The sequence below is a fragment of the Dendrobium catenatum genome, unplaced genomic scaffold (assembly GCF_001605985.2).
Source record: "Dendrobium catenatum unplaced genomic scaffold, ASM160598v2 fragScaff_scaffold_186, whole genome shotgun sequence".
NCBI lineage: Eukaryota > Viridiplantae > Streptophyta > Magnoliopsida > Asparagales > Orchidaceae > Dendrobium > Dendrobium catenatum.
In genome coordinates this window covers 595,314-616,692 of record NW_021318648.1, presented here as the reverse complement: position 1 = coordinate 616,692, position 21,379 = coordinate 595,314, and the positions used below count along the sequence as shown (strand labels likewise).

General features: G+C 39.5%; 1 protein-coding gene across 1 annotated transcript; it reads right to left on the bottom strand.

The window, feature by feature from the left end:
• Window positions 1-337: 337 nt before the first annotated feature.
• Window positions 338-20,019, bottom strand: LOC110096280. The gene is made up of 5 exons (XM_020822144.2): window positions 19,668-20,019; window positions 11,430-11,530; window positions 10,891-11,007; window positions 10,712-10,813; window positions 338-738 (listed from the first exon to the last, which is right to left on the bottom strand). Exons 1-5 carry the CDS (start codon window positions 19,915-19,917, stop codon window positions 568-570), a joined length of 741 nt encoding a protein of 246 aa, XP_020677803.1. The 5' UTR covers window positions 19,918-20,019; the 3' UTR covers window positions 338-567.
• Window positions 20,020-21,379: the final 1,360 nt, after the last annotated feature.

Below are 21,379 nucleotides of genomic sequence, written 5' to 3'. Positions count from 1 at the left end.
TTCGATCCTAACTCGGTCGAACCAAATCTAATTATAAGTTTGCCTGATATGCTATTGATTGGAGCTAAATATGTACGTTTGATTCTTATAAAAACCCGATTTTGATCTTGATTCATTTTCAATCTCGTAAGAAAAAATTTATAGCCTAACACATATACACTCACTCGAAAAGTTCATCGATCGCACAAATTCTGACGAAAATATTTGAATAAAAATGTTTGAATTTGACTTTACCGAGTACCCTAAACCCTAATCCTGAAAATTTAGAATTTATTTCGAATTCTAAAAACGAGATAGCTTATCTTTTACCTTCAAAAAAAAAGATGAAACAAAGACCTATAGTGCTCATGCAATGGGATCTTCATTGTGATCATAATCCATCATGCATCACCCCTGCGCTCATTGTGAGCAGCAGGGCAGGGCAGATGAGCTGAAACAATGTTATCAGCTATTGAAGAATTTTTACAAGGACAAATGTTACATTTACATGATAAATGGATATATGCTACAAGCTCAAGAGCAGCAGCAAATCTGTACAGTAAGGACAAATTGCTTCCATCAGTTTCTCTACAAGAAATCCCATTGCCAATAGACTTTCTCCACTATGCCTCCGCCGCTCCGGACGGCAAATCGCAGGGTCTCGGAAGCTGGAGGAACTCCCCATAGCAATGGCACTGCAACAGTCATGGTCAGTTTCTCTTGTAAACCTTCATTGCTTGCCTTCTCTGCTGTAAAAACCTGAAAAAGATGGCAAAATGTTGGTGCAGGGACTTGTTGAGGCTTCGTTTGGGACGGCTTTCTTATTACTTCTTAAAACAGTTTTTTAATAAAAAAAAATTAAAATTTTTGTATTAAAAATCTGTTTTAAGAAGCAGTAAGAAAGTCATCTTAAACGATGCCTGAGTTTGTGAAAAATACTTTCTGATGTCATCATGAAGAAGGAAACTAATAATGGTTAGTTTTTTCATTTGAGTGGAAGGACCATTGGGCAATGGGTTATAGGAGAAGGTTTCTATGCCATGGATTCAAGTCACATAACTTGAGAATTTTCGCTCACTATTCTTAAAAAACATATAAAATTCATTTGATGGGTAGGATAAGATTGAAGTTGAAGAGTTTTATTAAAATTTTGTGATAATATTTTGATAGTAAATGTTGAATAACGCAGTCAAGGGGAGGTCACATCAGCAATCTATGGGCAGTAATTTGAGGGTTGCAGTTGGAGATCTGTGAGCAGTAGTCCGAGGGCTGTAGTTGGAGATCCGTGGGCAGTAATATGAGGGTTGCAGTTGGAGATCCGTAGAATTTGATTATTATAATTAATTAGATTAATATCTTTCCTTTTTATATTTATTCTCCTAATATATATATATGTATGTAAAGATTCCAAAAAATAAAATAGAATTTGAATTTCTTTCTGAATAATTTCTTCAGTAAATATATTACTATCTACTCTTTTGTAATCCTCGTAGCTTTCTAGTACTTGAAATGCATCACCCCATCTCTATTTGGCATCCTAATCTGCATACATATAGAAGGATTAATCTCTGAATCATATAAAAATTGAGTTTCTTTTCATCTTATGATTTCTCTTTCATTCATTCGCTTTTATTCTTAGCAAACAATGAAAATAATTTGCAAAATAACCGCCTGTTGAAGAAACATAACATTTGATTTCTAGTCATAACAGAAGCCATTCCTATTTCTATGTTAAATGCCCATGGGCTCAAGGTTTTGCCTGGATAGAAGCAAAGTGGAGGAAATGGAATGCAATCCAAACATTAAGAGGTTGATTATGAATCTTGAACAATTGATTTAAGTTTTTTTTTTTTTTTCAATCTTTATCTTCATTTCATTTCACTCAAATTCCAAACATCCAAACACTGCTTACATGTTCTCTTCTGAACATCGGCACCGCATCCAAATGCAGCTTAAATTCTCTTATGTAAGTAGGAACTGATAAGCTCACCGTTTGATCAGTACTCTCCTAATCACCAACTACGTAGAAAGGCTTCTCTCCACTCTACTATGCTACCACTCCACAACATAGCGGCTGTCATCTTCAACTTGCTAATTAGTCCAGAATATTCTCTACACTGTCTAGCTATTTATGTATACATTTGGCAATATATGTACTAGTAGTCTAGTAGTTGTCCTCTGTATTTAATACATGTGATTAATGCATTACGGGCTTTCTACACTGCTTCTACCTTTCTCTGCTCTACCATCTTATCTCCTCCATCTTCTTTCATGGTATCAGAGCTACCTAAAACTTAACAGCTCCTTATTCCTTGCTTCTGGGATCGATGTCTGAACCTTCCAGCGCTTCCAACATTGCTTCTAGCTCGCAAACTGAACCTATCAACATGACATATATGCCTATTCTATCGTCTCTCAAGTTTCTCATCACCAATAACAAAATCATCGTACACATTCAGCTTAACAACATTAATTATCCCATATGGAGATTGCATATAATCAAAATGTTCTCAGAAAACAACTTTGCAGGCTACCTCACAAGATAAACCGTTTGCCCTCCAAAATATCTTCTCCACCTCTCCTGAACCCACTCTCAACCCTACATACACCACCTAGACCTTCCTGGATCAAAATCTCTCAGCAGCACTCTTCTCCACCATTTCCCCAACCGGATCCCTACATCCTCAACCTCCCTTCATGCTATGACATTTGGAGCACCCTAGAAAAACATCTACAACCTACCAATAGCTCAAGAGTCATTCAACTCAAAAAAGAACTCCACAATGTCTCAATGAATGACCTTACAATGACTCAACACTTATCCAATGTCAAGTCCCTCATCGACAGCATTATTGCAGCTAGATCTCACATCGATTCAGAGGATGTCATTCTATACATCCTCAACAGCCTTCCTCACACCTACCAATCCTTCAAAACTGTCATTAGAACTACGCAAACTCCCATTAGCCTTGATGGCCTCTACTCTCTCCTTTGCAGTGAGGAGATAAATCTTGCAAACAAGACTCTAAAACTCTCTCAATTAGATACGATCCAGTACGCCTTATCCGCTTCGAGAGGGTGGATCAACAGATACAACAGAGGTCTCTCAAACTTCCACAAAAAGCAATTTCACGAGTCCCCAGATTGTCAGAGGAGCTCCCAGTGTTTCCACATCCAACCAAACACCCTATCAGATCTGCAACAAAATTGGGCACACTGCACCAACTTGATGGCACCGAAGAAACCTACAGTACTGACCCAATCCACCTCCTCAGCTAGCTGGTTTATACTCTCAACAGCAACCAACTTCAAATGATTGGTTCCTGGACTTTGGTGCATCTACACATCTCAGCATAGACATCTCCAACCTTTAGCATCCCATCCCATATACAAGTCCCGACTCAATAGCAACCAGTAACGGAGCAACTCTCCCAATTACCAATAGTGGCCAGGGTCTACTCCCGACACCTTCTTTGCACCGTAAGCTACATCTAAACAATATTCTTCATGTCCCTGTTAGACTGGTCCAGCCAGTCCTGCGGCCGATCCGACCGCAGGATCTAACGGAGCAACTTTGGAAGGTTTTTTTAGGAAGTTTAGGAAGGAAATTAAATGTAGGGACTGCTTAGAGATTTCCTTTTGAATTGTATGCATTAAATATTTTGTTTTCCTAGGGTTATGGCATCTTGAATTTGGCTGAAATTTGAGATCTCTTAAGTTTTTTTGGGCTCTAGCAGTGTCTAGAGATTTGGGAGAGATAGATCCTCCTCTAGATAGAGGATCATTTGTATCTGGGTATTTTATGTTTCCATTTCATCAAATAATACAAATTATCTATTATTTTCGTGATTTTGTGTGGACTTTTGTGGAGAAATCTCGTTGTTTTCCGAAGATTTATAAGAAATACTTGAGATTTACAAGTGTTTCCTACAGTCCCCTCTATCTTTCATAATTTGATCTCCATTGACAAGCTCACATCTGATAATCATTATTCCATCTCATTTGATCCCTCTGGTTTTTGCATCAAGGACCTTCTGACCAATCAAGCTCCTCTTCAAGGGACCAACTGTAATGGTTTGTATCTGATTAGGTTTGTTCCTCCAATGCAGCGCTCTACAGCTCTTCTCTCCCAACCCACCTCACTTCAACTATGGCATGCTCGCTTAGTCCATCCACAACAGTCTACACTACCTCGGCTAACAAAATTGCTGAAAATTCCTAGATCAATTTCCGATATTTCCCTATGTACTTACTGCTTGTAACCTAGCCAAAAGTCATAGGCTACCTTTTAATTTGAAAGAATCGCCTACATCTAAATGTTAGAACTTATTCACACCAATGTTGGGGTCCATCACCCATACGTTCTCTCAATGGCTATATATATTAAGTGATTTTCATTGATGATTTTTCTAAATTCACTTGGCTTTATCTGATACATATCAAAACTGCCAACAATCTCATTAACTTTATAACTATGGCAGAAAATCAATACAACTCTAAAATAAAAACCATTCGATCCAATGGAGGTAGTGAATATCTCAGTCTCAACTTAACTACTTTACTCAACCAAAAAGTAATTTCACACACCTTCAATTGTTCATATACTCCGGAGCAAAACGGAGTTTCTAAACGTAAGCACAAACATCTACTTGAAAAAACACGTATCTTACTTCATGCAACTCACCTCCCCCTGCATTTTTGGCTCGAAGCATTACTTACCTACACTTATCTTATAAAAAGAATTCCTTCTAAAAACACTAAAAAGAAATCTCCATATCAGCTACTTCACAAAAAGCTCCCCTCATATGATCACCTAAAAACCTTTGGGTCCCTTTGTTTTCCATGGATGCAACCACTCACATCAAACAAGCTAGCTCCACACTCCACCGCATGCCTCTTTATCGGCTACTCCAACATTCACAAAGGTTATCGCTGCTACAATCTCCAAAGTGAAAAAAAATTTATCTCCCGTCATGTTATATTCCATGAAAATACCTTTCCTCTCACCTCACACCTCCACCTTAACCCGAGCCTACTACCTCTCCTCCATTACATGTACCACACTCTCTTACTCATACTACCACTCCACAACATTCCCCATATAATCTATAATCCTTCACACAACAATTTGATACATCCTCCTATCCACAACCCATACAAACCACAACCCAACCTTCTGATACACCCAACAACACATTCCCTTCACATTCTAAGTCTCATGTCCACCCACCAACACCCATCACATGCAAACCCGAGCAAAGACAAAACATCTAAAACCCAAAACAGTCCTCAACCTTACAGCTTAGCTCATCGTTCCACCAACCCTAACTTGTTACTCTCAAGCATCAAAATATCCCGAATGGCGCAAAGCTATGTCAATAGAATTCCTTGCTCTCCAACGTAAAGGAACTTGGTCCTTGTTCCACCTCCATCCAAACAACAAATCTTGGGTTACCACTTGACCTACAAAACAAAAGTAAAATAAGACGGCTCAATTGATCGCTTCAAAGATCGCCTTGTGGCTCAATGCTTCAAACAACTATATGGAGTAAACTATTCATAAAACTTCAACCCAGTTGCAAAAATGCCCACGATAAGATTACTTCTTGCAATTGCACTTCATCATCAATGGCCAGTCAGACAACTGGATGTCTTCAACGCTTTTCATCATGTCAAGCTAGATAAAAAGGTATATATGCATTAACCCGTTGGTTTTATTGATTCCCTTCATCCCAACCATGTTTGTAAACTCCACAAAGCAATCTACAGCCTTAAACAATCCTCTCACCAATAGTTCAAAACATTCTCCACTCTCTTCTTTTGTCACGTGGCTTCAAATTCAGCAATGTTGACCCCTCCCTACTCATTTACTCAACACAAAGCATTCAAACATTTTTACTGTTATATGTTGACGATATCTTGGTTACCAGCAATAATGAAACCTTTCTTTTGACTCTCATTGCTAAGCAGCAGTAGCAAGTCTTCCTCAAAGACCTTGGTCGGATCACGTTCTTTCTCGGCATTCAGGTAACCTCCACACCTACATCATATTTCCTTAAGCAAACAAAGTATGTCAATGACCTGCTACTCAAATTTGGCTTTGTTGAATGCAAACTGCCACCCACTCCACTATCCCCTAAGCCTCCCACTCCAATTGACAGCAAAAAATAGTTCTCCCAACCAGCCCTCTACCGTCATACTGCTGGATCCCTGTAATAACTCACCCTCACATGACTCGACATTGCCTATACCACAATCAACAGATGAAACGCCTCCTGCGATACATTAAAGGAACAGTGCACTTTGGCCTCCCAATAACTTGTGGCAAACTTTCACTTCACTCCTACACATACTCTAATTGGGCCTCAGATACTCTTGATAAAAAATCAACATCTCATCATTGCTCCTTTGTTGGTCCCAATCTCATATAATGAAGTGTAAAGAAACAACCAACAGTAGCTAAATCCTCTATGGAAGCAGAGTACAGAGCACTTGCATTAGCTGCTTCGGGCATTGTTTGGCTCCATCAACTCTTAGCAGATTTTTCGATCCCCTCAATCACACATACTCCTCTTTATTGTGACAACATATCAACAACAATTTAGTATTTCACGCTCGCACCGAGCACATCGAAATTGACTACCATTTCATTAGAGATCAAATCAGATTAAAAGAAATAGTTGTTCAACACATTGCAACCAAAGATCAACCTACTGATATCTTCACTTAAGCACTCTCAGGAACACAGTTCTATCAGTTACTAACAAATTGTCTGTCCAAACTCTTGGCCAATCAATTTTGAAGGGCGGTGAAAAGCTTGCCATCTGATCAGTACTCTCCTTATCATCAACTACGCAGAAGGGCTTCTCTCCACTCTGCTATGCTACCACTCCACAACATAATGTTTGTCATCTTCAACTTGCTAATTAGTTCAGAATATTCTCTACACTATGTCTAGCTATTTATATATACATTCCACAATATATGTGCTAGTAGTTGTCCTCTGTATTTGATATATGTGATTAATACATTGCTGGCTTTCTACTCTACTTCTTCTACCTTTCTCTGCTCTACCATCTTATCTCCTTTATCTTCTTTCAGGCACCGCATCTGAATATTTACAGTAGCATGTGTTAGACAGGTCTAGCCGGTCCACGCGTGACCGACCCTGAAACGAAACGGCGGAAGTTTCTGCTTGGGCGGAGGCCGCGCGAGCCGCTCGCCTTGCGGAACTGTTTTAGGAAGGAATTTTGAGGAAGTTTAAGAGGGAAATTGATTGTAGGGACTGTTTAGGGAAGTTCTTTTGATTTGTATGCATTAAATAATTTATTTTTCTAGGGTTTGGGTATCTTGAATTTGGCTAAAATTTGAGATCTCTTAGAATTAGGTTTTCTTTGGGCTCTAGCGGCGTCTAGAGATTTGGGAGAGATCGATCCTCCTCTCGAATTGAGGATCAATTGTATCTTGCTATTTTATTCATCGTCTAGTGGAATACGAATCTTGCTTGGAGTTTTCTTTCAAATTTCCTATGAAAACTGCTGTTAAACTGCTGTAAATAGCAGTTTTGCTGTGTTTTCTGCTGTGGACAGCAGCCCAGTCACTGTTCTCGCTGTTTTTCAGAAGATCTACGAGTGATACCTATCAAATTGGTATCAGAGCATCGTTTTTGGGACCTTAGGTGGCTGAAATCCTGATTTTTCAGCAAGCTTTTGGCTTCCGGAAGTGATATTTTTGAGATCCGTTGGGAAGAAAGATGGCCGAAAAGAAGGTTGACGTCTTGGAAGGCGAAGTCGACCAATTGAAAGCCGATTTGGAGGAAAGATTCTGCAACTTTCAAAATCAAATCACCTCCAACAATGAAAGGTTGGAGGGGAAGTTCACCGCGATGGAGGAAATGATGAAGAAACTACTTGAAATGAAGACCAATCCGGCGACATCGGAAGTAAGGGAGCTACCGACGGCCATGGCATGGGAGGAAATCCGAACCCCTAGAGGGGGAGGAGAAATTCGGCTGTGGAGATCCTGGAGGGGGAAAACAACATGCCCCCTCTAGAACCGTTTTCTAGAGAGGAGATGAGTAGGGTATACGACCAACGGGAGGCTGATTTGGTTGGAAGGAGGGAAGAATTCAATCGTTGAGTTGCTGAATTTGAAAGAATTCAGCGGCGAGGTGATGAATTTGAAAGGGGAAGGGAAGAAATTCATCGCCGAGGTGCTGAATTCGAAAGGATTCAGCGTCGAGGGGCTGTTTTTGAAGGAAGAAGGGAGGAACGTCATCGTCGAGATGCTAAATTTGAAGGAATTCAGCGTCGAGGTGATGATTTCGAAGGAAGAAGAAGTGAGTATGAAGAGGGATTCGAATATAACCGTCGGAGGGATGATCGGGACACTTGGGGGAGTCTTCCCCTTCGAGGAATGGGAGGTTATGGAGGGTACCGGGAAAACAGAGGAGACCCGCGGGTGAGGAAGCTAAAAATGCCCATCTTTGAGGGCGAAAACGGCCATGGCTGGATCTACAAAGGGAGCGTTACTTCGCTATGAACGGGTTGACAGAGGATGAAAAATTGACAGCGGCGGGTCTGTGTCTGGGCGACGACCACTCTTCTAGCACCCAAGGGGCCTGCATCAGGCAACAGTAATGAGACCACCCAGGAGAAGCCAGTAGGAGGAGGGAGTGGGGAAAATTTCAAGAAGCTGACAGAGAAGGAGATGCAGGATAAGAGGATAAAGGGGTTATGCTTCAGATGTGATGAGAAGTACATGCCAGGGCATAGGTGCAAGGGCTGAACTCTTCAGGTTCTCCTTGTCTGTGAAGACGGGGAAGACGAGGAGGGAGGTGGGAGCAGATCTGGAAAGGAGGAGGAGAAGTTGCACCTGAATGTGGCAGAAGTCTCTCTGAACTCTGTAGTGAGATTCACTTCGAGTCACACTATGAAAGTGAAAGGAGAGATAGCTGACCTTGAGGTGGTGGTGCTAATTGATAGTGAGGCTACCCACAAATTCATTTCCACTCAGGTCGTCAACCAACTGGGAGTGAAATTGGTGGACATTGGTTGTTATGGAGTGATGATGGGTACATGAAAGGTTGAGAAAGAACAAGGAATCTGTAAATGAGTGGTGTTGACCATCCAGGGGATTCAAGTAAGGGAGGACTTTCTCCCACTAGAGTTAGGAAGCATGGATGTCATCATGGGGATGAAGTGGTTGCAAACCTTGGGGGAAACCAAAGACAATTGGGGAGCACTCACGATGGAATTAATGGTGGATGGGAGAAGGGTGGTCATAAGGGGAGATGCAGGGCTATCCAAAGCCATCACATCACTTAAGACCATGGTTAGGGCCGCCCAAGAGGTTGGGGAAGATTATCTGGTGGGACTACACAGGCTGGATGCGATCAGATTGGAAGAGGGAGGGGATGCTCCTCCTTCCGTGCAGCCCTTGGTTCAACAATACAGTAAGGATTTTCAGTCACCTTAAGGATAGCCACCTCCACCGGAACACGAGCATATCTCTATCTTGAGGACAAGGTGGATTTTTGGGAGGGGAGTATTGTTAGACCGGTCGTGGGACCGGCCCAGACACGAAACGGCGAAAGTTTCCGCCTGGGCGGAGGCCGCGCGAGCCGCTCGCCTTTTGGGACTGTTTTAGGAAGTAATTTTGAGGAAGTTTAAGAGGGAAATTGATTGTAGGGACTGTTTAGGGAATTCCTTTTGATTTGTATGCATTAAATAATTTATTTTTCTAGGGTTTGGGTATCTTGAATTTGGATGAAATTTGAGATCTCTTAGAATTAGGTTTTCTTTGGGCTCTAGCGGCGTCTAGAGATTTGGGAGAGATCGATCCTCCTCTCGAATTGAGGATCAATTGTATCTTGCTATTTTATTCATCGTCTAGTGGAATACAAATCTTGCTTTGAGTTTTCTTTCAAATTTCCTATGAAATACTGCTGTTAAACTGCTGTAAACAGAAGTTTTGCTGTGTTTTCCTGTTGTGGACAGCAGCCCAGTCACTGTTCTCGCTGTTTTTCAGAAGATCTACATGTGATACCTATCAGCATGCAAAGGTTCTGGTCTTGATGATGTACGTAGAGACTGATGAATAAGTAAATAAAGCTCAACACTTAAATCTGAGTTGCTAGCTTAGGGTGTTCCAAAACAAATTGGAAATAGTGAATAATGGAATTGTTTTATTGTCATGAAAAGGAAGAACAACAATAACAACAACAGCATCATCAAGTCTTTGTCCCACTATATGGGATCAGCTACATGAATCCTTTTTTGCCAGTGTCCTGTTAAAAGTCAAATTTTCATTTAAATCGAAAGATCATTTCTAATATTTTCTAACCAAGTCTTTTTAGGTCTACCTCTACCTTTCTTAACACAAGTCAAATCTAAAACCTCAACTTTCCTAACCGGATCAACGGAAGGCCTCCATTTAATGTGACCAAACCATCTAAGGCGACCCTCTTAAATCTCATCTTCCACTGGAGCTACTCCAACCTTTTCACGTATATGCTCATTTTGTATCCTATCTCTAAGGGTAAAGCCACTCATCCACCTAAGCATCCTCATCTCTGCAACACTTTTTTTTTCTTTTAATCTCTGCAACACTTAACTTAGTATGATGCCTCTCTTTTAATGGCCAACATTCGGCACAATGAAAAAGAAGAAAAGTCTTGCAAAATATAGTTTAGATCCAAGCAAACGAGAAATAGAGGTATCAAGCCAAGTACCTCGCCGCCATGCTCCAAGACGGTGTCTTCTACAACATCACTTAGCATCTCAATGGAACGGCAAAAACCAAAGATGCATAGCCTTCTTCCCATGTCAAGTCCCTAAATACATATTTTAACTTTGCGTAAATTCTAAAGCAAAAAAAACTTCATGCATTAAAATAAAAGGGCCCACTAACATTTGTAGCTGCAATATCAAAAAGGGCACCGAGACAAAGGACTTGATTAGGATCCATGTAATAACTCTCTCGAAACCTCTGGGACCTTTGAGAAGCCTTTGACGTCCTTCGTCTCTTCTGCTCAAAGGATAAAGATTATTAAAAACTTAACGGGAAAGAAAATACAATTTTCTTCATCACAAAGTAAAGAAATTCTGTAACATCAGGGAATATTTATGTTATTCTATCCAACCCACTTGCAAGTTGCATCTGAAAATGCTGCAAGTGGAGCTGAAAAAAGGTAACAGAAACATTTAGGAGCAACAATATTTGATTGTTACATAGTCCCTATCTGGGAAAGAATCAACGCTACAGATCAAGCTTTAGAAACATAATAAAAATAGCTTTATTAAGCTACTTACAAAAAACAACAATACATCTAACAGACAAAGAACAAGCTGCAAACTAGCATTGGTGTCACATTCACCAATCGAACAAAAGCCCATTGGTTGCACAGAAATCAAATAAGAATAATGAAAAAGCTTATGGAAAGTAATTACATCTGAAGTAGGAAAGCGGCGAGGAACAAGGGAACCCCCAATTTGAACAAGTCCTTCAGAGGTAAAGAGAGTAATTTTATCTTCAGGAATCCATTGGAAAGCTGCAGGCGTTTAGAAAAGTGTCAGATTTTCATATCTGTAAAAAGGAATGTGGACATGAACTAAATTAAAAATAACAATGAAAACTGAAATACAGCTGCTATTAGATATGTGATCCACATAATCATCAAGCATGAATGAGCACCAACTATTTCCTTAAATTGCTAATGAAAACTAATGGGGGTATTGAAATTTCATAATAAGTACCTTAAGATAACTTGCATTGGAGACATCGGAATAAAAGATGGATTACTAAGCTTCGGCAGGTCTTAATAATATTAGTTTAGGTTTCAAGAATTAAAATATCCTTATGTCTAGCTTTGAAGATGAAGAAATAGTTATTAGGTCAACTTTGCACCAACGACACTGGTATAACAAACAAAATCCAAGGCATGAAACACAATTAACACCTTTCAACTTTAGCCTTGCTTTCGATTTAAACAATACTGCTACAACTTAATAACATACCCTTTATACCCTTATGGGTGGTCATGTAGTGTTGTAGCCCGAAGGGCATTTCAGTCTTTGTTATTTTTCTTCTCATGAGGCCTAGGCTAGCTTTCTTGTATTGAGAAGATGATTATTGAATGAAAATTTTTGCTCTTGTGTTCTCTTTGTGAGTTCCCTCTTGAAGATCTCTTAGTGAGTTCGTTTCTCCTAGATCTCTGTGTGAGTTCTAGGGAAAGCCCAAGGTGAGGGCAAAAGCAATACCGGCCACTCATTGGAAGCATCCTCGACTCGTGGTTTATTTTATCTTATTGTTTTCTTCTCCAAATCTTGTTTTCCTCCTCCCCATGCCAAGCCCTACCCGAGATCCCATCATCCACCACGTTACTCATTAGCTTCCTCCACCACAACCCAAGCTCCATCAAAAAATCCCCAAACCCGATGGCAAGCCTGATGCCGGACTACTTAAATGAAATGTTTAGGAACTTCAATTAGGCTTTGCACAATTCTTCGATTAGAATAATTTTAGAATAATAGTTACGAGCAATTCTCAACGAAGATTCAAAATAAATAAAGAGGTACTTTGCTTAGGCATAATCACATGCTCGGAGTTTTGAAGTTTTCAAGATAAATAAGAAAATATAACAACACAAAGTAGTAGCCTTCAAAATAATCCCTAATCTAACAACGAGAGTTAGGATGAAAATAAAATACGCTCGATTCCTATGATTACTAGGCTTAGCAAGAGCATTGGGAGTAGCCTTTAGCGAGTACAATCTTAACCAACGAGAATTTAGATTTTAGAAGACTTTGAATGCAAGTGGAGAAGGGAAAAAACCGTTGCTCAAAGAGTTGTGTAGATCCGTCAATCATTATCTTCAACGGCTTTGTCCCTGACTTCCCTTTGAACCGATTGGATGCGTCTCTCGTCCCTTGCAATCTGAAAATAATTCCAGCTTGTCAATCCCGAAAATCTGAGAAGTTTTCTCAGATTCTATTGGACCAAGGTGGGAAAATCAAGAAGAAAAAAAAACTAGCCTTAGTGAGACTAGTGCATGAAAACAAATCTCCCTACAGGTTTAGGAAGAGGAGACTTAATTCATGCATTCAAGAGAGGGGAAAGGTGGTGACGGGGAAGTGGATTTGGCGGGCTAGAGGGGAAGAGGGGTGGGAGGCGGTAATGCAAACAGAGAACCAGAAAATTATTTCCTCTTCCCAGCCGTGGAATTAACGCTCAGGCCCATCAATACGGGTGAGGGAATTTCGGTCCAGCAGGCATTAAAAGATTTCAAATTATTTCCTTAGTATAGTATTATGAATTAGGAAATAACTGAAGAAGTCATTAACAGGTGGAGGCGTGAAGTTGGCGGCATACAGGGAGGATGGGAGGGAAACTTTTGAGAGCAAGTAAGTTTCCTAATTGAAATTCATACAGTTGGAAAGAAACGAGTCATTCCTCTCTTAATGAAAATTCAAATAGGATCTCAATTATGAACCTTCCTAGTATGGACTTTATATATTAGGAAATATTGTGAATTTCAAATATTTGAAATTTGAATTCAAATACATCCCAAAATAGAATCAACCATAATAGGAAACTAATAAAATATGGAGGGATGTGAGGTGGCAACCGGTGGATCAGGGAAGAGGTGGCCGGCGGTGAGGGAGGAGTTGGCCGGCGGTTTAGTGGAAAAGGATAGGGGGATCGGTGAGGTGGCTGCGGGTTTCGATGGTGGAGGGGCGATTGGTCGGAAGATGGGAGGAAGAAGAAAACAAAATAATTGGCGAGACCACGAACCCAACTTATCTAGGTTGGTGGGTATTGCGCGAATCTTCTTCCTCTCCTAGGAAGCTCTCCCCATTAGAACTCTCAAGCTCTTAGTGCTCATGCAAGAAGTAATTTTCCTCATCAATAATTCATTAACCTCGTGGAAGGACTTGGAATTTTGGAGAAGAGTGCTGACAAAACTGTTGTCCAGAGAGTTCGGCATCACTTCCTGCTATCCCGGAAATCCCTGCAGTCACCATCTGCTGTCCACGTTTGTGGGGAAATTTAATCCCGGCGAAGTGCGAGGAGGTTCGTGGTTGCTGCCCACTTCATTCCCAACTACCATACAACTTTGCCGGAGCTTGTATCTCTCTTGCCTTTGGGTAAAATCGACACCTGACTCTCTATCTTCATAGTTGTATCCTTGAATGTGAATTTATTATCTTCATGAAGATCATATTAACGCTTCTAAGCTAAAACCTAGTAATTGGATGAGTTGTGTGAGGGATCTTCTCATAGCAACTAATCTTATTGTTAGTATTGGAATTTCTCGTTGAAACCACTCAAGTAAGACTTAGTTGATTATTTAATGATCTCAACCTCTTGCATGTGTTTAGACCTAAGCTATTTTATCACCTTAATGTTATCTTATCGTTTACATCAATAGAGGATTTTGCTTAACATTGTTCTCTAAAATTTACAAGTGCAAACTTCCTTAAGCAACTCATCTTTCGCATGGATTGTTTCCCATCAAAGATCCTTCTAATTTTTACATTCAGATTCTATAATCTGAAGCAACCAGTACTTAATATAGCCACTTGGTGATATATTACAATATCTATATCAACCCACTCAAATTAATTAGGGGGTTCATAAGATATAATTTATGTTAAATGCAAAATGCCTCATAAATGATAATATGAAGAAGTAGAACTTCTATGTTGTCATCCATAAAATGAAGCTTACTTCAGACTTCATTATGAACATCACTTGAAGAATATCACCATCGTAAGCTTAAATTAGTTTGAACATTGTGAATGTAAATCACGAAGAAAGAGGATGGAAACTGCCAAATTCAATACAACAGAAAACACAATTCCCACACACACATGAAGTTATTCATTATCTATCATATTTTAAACAAGTTCAAGTTTTTATTTTCCTCATTTGAAGAAGTTCCATCAGATAAAAATATAGTTTTTCTCTCACATGGCAACTGAAATAAACATCCAAGTATACTCTACTACAACATTCTTAGGTGAACTGAATATGATAACGCATGCTAATTCAAAACTACATTTATTTATCAGCATTCTGGAAACCATTTTTTTGCCCAATTAGATAAACATTTTACCAATCATCCACACAACTTTTTTGGTAAGAAAACTATTGTCTACTCAATGAAGTTAAGTGACATCGGCCACAAGCGCTATACTGGTGATAAGTTTAATAGTATCTTCAAAATAATCACCCCAGAAATTCACAGATACGATTTCCAACTTGCTCCTTCATATACCAGCAAAATGATCCGCATCCCTTCACAAAGCAAAACAATTGGAAACTCCTAACCACTTAACCCACAAAACGAAAACATGTCATAAAACCACAACAGATTTTGATAACATTTGTAAACCATTCTATAACATTATACAAGAAGAGGAAGAAGCAGCATAAAAACATAAGTAAATATGAGAAATCTGATTACATTCATTTCTTCTCCTTGTTGCTTACAGCACAGTGCAAAGCTTATACATGAATGGCTAAGCACATCCAATGGCGAACCTTCCTAGAGGAAGTTACAAATGAACGGCAGTATAAAAAGCAGAACGTGCGTCAGAGAAAGTGGAATCTGCTGCAGGTATAATACAGCAGAAAATTGTGAAACAATAATGCACTATATTAAAAAACTTTATCTATCTTAACAGAGCCCTGCAAATTGACAGTTCGGTCGCGAATTGTCAAGTTGGAACAAAGGAGTCGAAATTTAGCATGCGAGAGAGAATTGGTAAATATGTTAGCAATTTGATCATGAGTAGAAATATGATGCACCGCCATAGTTTGATTTGAATAAAATCGCGAATAAAGTAGTGATCAATTTCAATATATTTAGTTCTAGCATGAAACACAGGATTTTGAGCAAGAGCTAAGGAAGAAATATTATCACAATAATGCGAGGTTGGTGTAGTAAATGAAATATGAAACTCTTGCAAGAGTCTTTGTAACCATATGATATCAACAACAACTGAAGAAAGAGCCTTGTATTCGGCCTCAGAAGAAAAGCAAGCAATGGTAGATTGTTTTTTAGCTGACCATGAATGATTGTAAGTCCAAGGAAAATGCAGCATCAAATTTTGGACTTCCTATCAACGGAATCCCCCGTCCAGTCAGAATCAGCATACACCAAAAATTGCATCAAACCCGAAATTATTGGCAAACCATACTCTAAAGTTCCTTTAAGGTATCAAAGCATGTATTACCTACGGGGAGTGCATAAATTGACAAAGTTTGTTTACAGCAAAAGAAAGATCAGACCGAGTAATGCTAAGGTATTGGAAAGAACCTACCAAGTGTCAATATAACGTAGAATCAAGAAATGGATCTGAACCATTGGGAAGGATAGTAGGTTTTAGCGGGAGAGTCGTGGCAACGAGTTTGCAATTGCTCATATTGGCTTTGTCGAGAAAAGTAGCAGCATACGTAGACTGATGTAGCGGAAATCCAACTGTTTAGACATAATAGAAATGCCTGACAACTGTGATGGAGAGCCCAATAATTTCATTTGAAATCTGTTATTAAAGTCACAAAAAAGTGCTGCAATTTTGACATAATTATTTCCATTCACAAGAATATCATCAGCATAAAGAAGTAGGTAGATAGAACTAGTGTGTTGGTGATAAATAAACAGTGAAGGATCATCATAACTCGACTTAAAACCTCACCGCACCAAATGTGTAGTAAACATAGTGGGGTGCATGTTTTAAGCCATATAACGCTTTGTTCAATTTACAAACATGAGAGGGATAAATAGGATCCTTAAAATATTGAGGTTGCTGCATGTAGAGAGTATCCGAGAGATCATCCAATAAAAATGTATTAAATACATCCGGTTAATGAACAACCCACTTAAAATGCAGAGAAATGCACATAAGCATACATATAGTGGAAATTTTAGCCACATAACCAAACGTATCAATAAAATAAATGCCAAATACTTGTTTGTGACATTGAGCCACAAGTCAAGCTTTATGTCGAACCACAGATCCATTGGCATGATATTTGGTATTAAACACTCATTTGCAGCCAAAAAATGTTTCATTAGACGGACGAGGAACCAAGGTCCAAGTGCCATGATTTTGTAATGCCTGAAACTCCTCCGACTTAGTCTAACGCCAATGAGCAAATTTAATAGTAGCAGAGCAACAAGTTGGATCGCCAACAAAAGATAGAGAGTGATATAGATTAAATATGGTGTGTGGTTTAAGGTGATTTGTCTTAGCACGAGTAAGCATAGGATGAGATGGGGGCAAAGGTGGAGGCGTAGCAGCAAGTTGAGGAAATGGAGAGGTATTTTGGGAAATTGTTAGTGAGCCAGAGGATGGCAGTGAAGGGATAGAAGAATATAAAAAAGAAGATGATGTTGGAGAACTGATAGACTGCTAAGGAGAATAGGAGCGGAGGACGAAAACTAAAAATGGGAAGAAGGAACCAGAAGTAACGAAGGAATGATAACTTGTCTTATTAGGTTGACGAAGGAATGATAGACTTGTCTTGTGAGGTTGACATGACCGGGGAGGATGAATGAGTTTGCTTAAACGGGAAGACATGTTCTTGAAAGATAACATGACAAGCAATTATCACTTTGCCTGAGATTGGGTTAAAGCAGTTATATCCTTTGTAAGAGTCAATATCGCCAAAGAAGATAAAAGGTATGGCTATTGTTGAGAGTTTATGCTTGACATGAGGTGGTGAGAGCGGATAACATCGACAACCAAACACACGCAAATGATTGTAAGTAGGAGTTTTCCTATATAGCAGTTCATATGGGGACTGCGAGTGTGTAGTGGGATTAGGCATGTGATTAATGATATAAATAGCAGTTAAGGCAGCAAAGATCCAGAACTGATAAGGTTGATGAGCATCAAGTAAAAGCGTTCGAACAGTTTCAATTATATGTCTATATTTGCATTTGGCAAGACCATTTTGTTCAAGAGTATAAAGACAACTATATTGATGAAGAATGCAAAGTTTAAAAGGAAAATAATTAAATATAGAGCAAGTGAATTCACCACCATCATCAGTTCTTAGAGTCATTGTTGAGTGACTAAATTGTTTATCCACCAAACACTTAAATTGATGGAATTTAAGAAATGTGTTAGATTTATACAACATAGGATAGAGCCAACAGTAGTGAGAGAAATCACCCACAAAAATAACATAATAACGAAAATCATGAATATAAGCAAAGAGGGATGGGCCTCAAACATCCGAATGTATTAATTGTAATGATTTACAACTAATAAATGTAGATGAAAAAAAAGTCAACTTATGACATTTAGTTAGATTACAAGTATGACATGACATAACTAAGCTAGGATGCAATTTATGAGCATGGAGATGATGGTATGATGGGGTTGACCTAAGCGCTGATGCCAAAGAGAAAAAGAAGCTACAAAACTTAAGAATGCATCAGAAGGAGATGAGTTGGACGAGACTGAAGAAGATAAAGGTCATTATGGTTGCAACCATAGAGAAGAAGCTGATGGGTCTTCGAGTCCTTGAGTAGAAAACCAGTGGAGTCAAATGTGATATAACAACTATAATGAGCAAGAAGTTGTTGAACAAATAGAAGATTATGAGAAAAAGATGGCACATGATATAAATTAGGAAGGTAAAGCTTATGTGCAGGTGTTGGGAGAAGGCTTTGGCCAGATGCTGCAATGGGTAGTTGTTGGTCATTGCCAACTAAAATATGTTGCAAAAAATAATATGATTGAGCATTTTGTATGTTAATGATGTCTGGAGTAATGTGAAAAGACGCACCAGTATCAAGGAACCAATTTTGAGAAGATGAATCATCAGTTGCAAGGGCAACAAAGGCAGCTGAGGTAGAGGAAGGTGTTTGATAAGTAAGATTAGCCTTGAACTAGCAATTAACTGAACAATGTCCCTTCTTAAGACAGATCTGACACTCAACTTGAGATGCTGAGGATCTAGCAGATTAGTTGAATGCCAAACAACCACCACGAGAAGCAAACTGACCGCCGATTGTAAGAAAAAGAAGCCAGACCTCTTGAATGGCCACGGGTTGCAATAAGAGCAACTTGATGAGAAGAACTGTCAGAAAGATGAATGTCACCTAAAGCATCTTTAGCAATATTAACTTCTTCACAGCAAAAGAGGGAATAAAGAACATCCAAACTAAGAGGTTGAAGATTTGTGTGAATTGCTATTTTAAAGGCATTGTAAGATGGTGGAAGTCCATTTAATGTATAAATAATGACATCCTCGTGTCGAGAGGGATGCCAACAGCAAAAATGACATCAACTTTGGATTTGACAGTAGACAAATATTGTATTATCGATTGATCTTTCATGGCTAAATCATTCAGTTCACCCCTCAATTGAATTCTATGACAGAGATTTGATGATTGAAATCATTTATCAAGGGTGAGCCAAACACTACATGTGGTTAGATTCAAAAAATATGGTAACAATGATGATGAAATTACATAATTGAGAGCAGAGGTCAGATTCTAATCTATTAACAGCTACTGAGTATAAGACGGATTAGGTGCTGGAACACCATCAACAGCAGCGACGAACATGGGAGGTTGAACAGAAGTGTCAGTTAGAAACCCGTCAAATCCATAGCAATATCACAGAAGCCTAGTTGGTCAACAACAGGAACTAATGGCATGGGCTTACTCGGTTCATCGGAAGGGGTAGAAGATTCCCATGGATACGGGCCATAAGGGTCCCCCCCGAAGCAGCCGCCCTCGCCGGAATCCCCAGATCGGCATCGGATAGTGCGAACCGAACGAGAGCGAACAGAAGAGGATGAAGAAGAGGCGAAGTTTTGCTTCGGGTATAATGGATCTGCCGGCCGGCAGAGAACCGGTAGAAGATGGAAGCTTGACGAGAAATAGAGCGCTGCTGATTCCGCCATGTCCAACATCCAACAATGGAGAGAGAGACAGAGAGAGGAATAAGGTATAGGCGGTGGAGGAAGAAAAGAGAGCAGGAGTATTTTCCGTGGAAGAAAAGTAAAAAAGTCAGTTGTAGCCGTTCCTGTGGCCGCTCAAAGTCGAAGACTTATTTGCGCGGAAAACTTCGTGCAGGCTTGGGGTTACACTTCAAAAATCAAAATAGCCCAGTAGCCCTCAGAATATTCATATATAATAAGCCTTTTTTTAAGAAATTTGTTATTACTTTATTTTAAATTATAATTACAATTATTATTTAACTATTATTTTTTATTATTTTTGATAAATCTTTGTGTAAGAAATTATTTTTTATAATTGTTGCGGACTAGAATATACGTGGCAATAGAGTTAAAAAACTTCCGTCTCAGCGATGTGCGGATATCTAGCACATACACAGAGGAGAAATAGCAACATCAGGATTTTTACGTGGAAAATCTTAAAAGGGGAAAAACCACGGGGTCACGCCCAGTTAAAAGAGTTTCACTAGTGTTTGTTTGAAATACAAGAGGTTGACTCGTCCTTAAAATTTAGGACGATTATATTACAATCAATCTTTTCAGGATGAAAATCAGTTACAACGTCGAGCAGAGTTCCGACGTCACTTGGAGATTGGGTGGAATTTTGGCGTCCTTCGGAGGTCAGGTAGAATTCCGACGTCATTCAGAAGTTGAGCGGAATTTCGGCGTCGAGGAGAACTCTAGGGTCACTTGAGCATTGGACAAAACTCCGGCATCGTTCGGAAGTCAGGCGAAATTCCAACGTCCAACAGAACTCTGGCGTCGTTCGGAAGTCCCACAGCATTCCGGCGTCGGGTAGAACTCTGGCGGTGGTCGAGGAGGAGTTCTTCCCTCCTATCCTTCTCTTCTTCTTCCTTGGGTACCCCCCCCCCCCCCCCGCCGCGTCCCCCCCCCGTCATGCGAAATTAGAGGTCTATTTATAGATATTATGGAGTGGCATAGATTATAAATAGATAAGAGATCATGGGTAAATAGGGAGTGGTCGAATGGAAGGACGATATTGAATCCCTTGATCATGTATCGCTCATCAGACATTTGAAGGTCTTAATGATGTTGGAATTTGGCGATCTTGGGCTCGCTGGATTTGTCTCGTCGATCCGCTCGATTCGATTATAATAATGTCATATTTGGAAATCGTATGGTAACTCAAATTATGGTTTGAAGTTTTTGATAGCGCTTCGGGTGCTTGAATTGGACTCATTTTGGCTCGGATTGAGTCAAATTTGGTGTCATTGAGTTTGTATTTTTGAGAAGCTCATTTTGACTATAAGTTTGCTGAAATCGAAGTTCATGTTATCCCGAATTTAATTTTTGAAGCTTGCGACTTGATTTTGCCTTAAGATTCGTGTCCGATCAAAGATAAGTTTTTTAGAATATATAAGTTGTCACCCTATTTTCGGACGTCCAAGCTCCATGA

Coding starts and splice junctions, on each gene's coding strand:
- LOC110096280 (XM_020822144.2), bottom strand. CDS start 19,917: ATGTTGGACATGGCGGAATCAGCAGCGCTCTATTTCTCGTCAAGCTTC. Junction 10,814..10,890: donor TTGATATTGCAGCTACAAAT/GTTAGTGGGCCC, acceptor ATATGTATTTAG/GGACTTGACATGGGAAGAAG. Junction 739..10,711: donor TCTTGGAGCATGGCGGCGAG/GTACTTGGCTTG, acceptor CATCTTTTTCAG/GTTTTTACAGCAGAGAAGGC.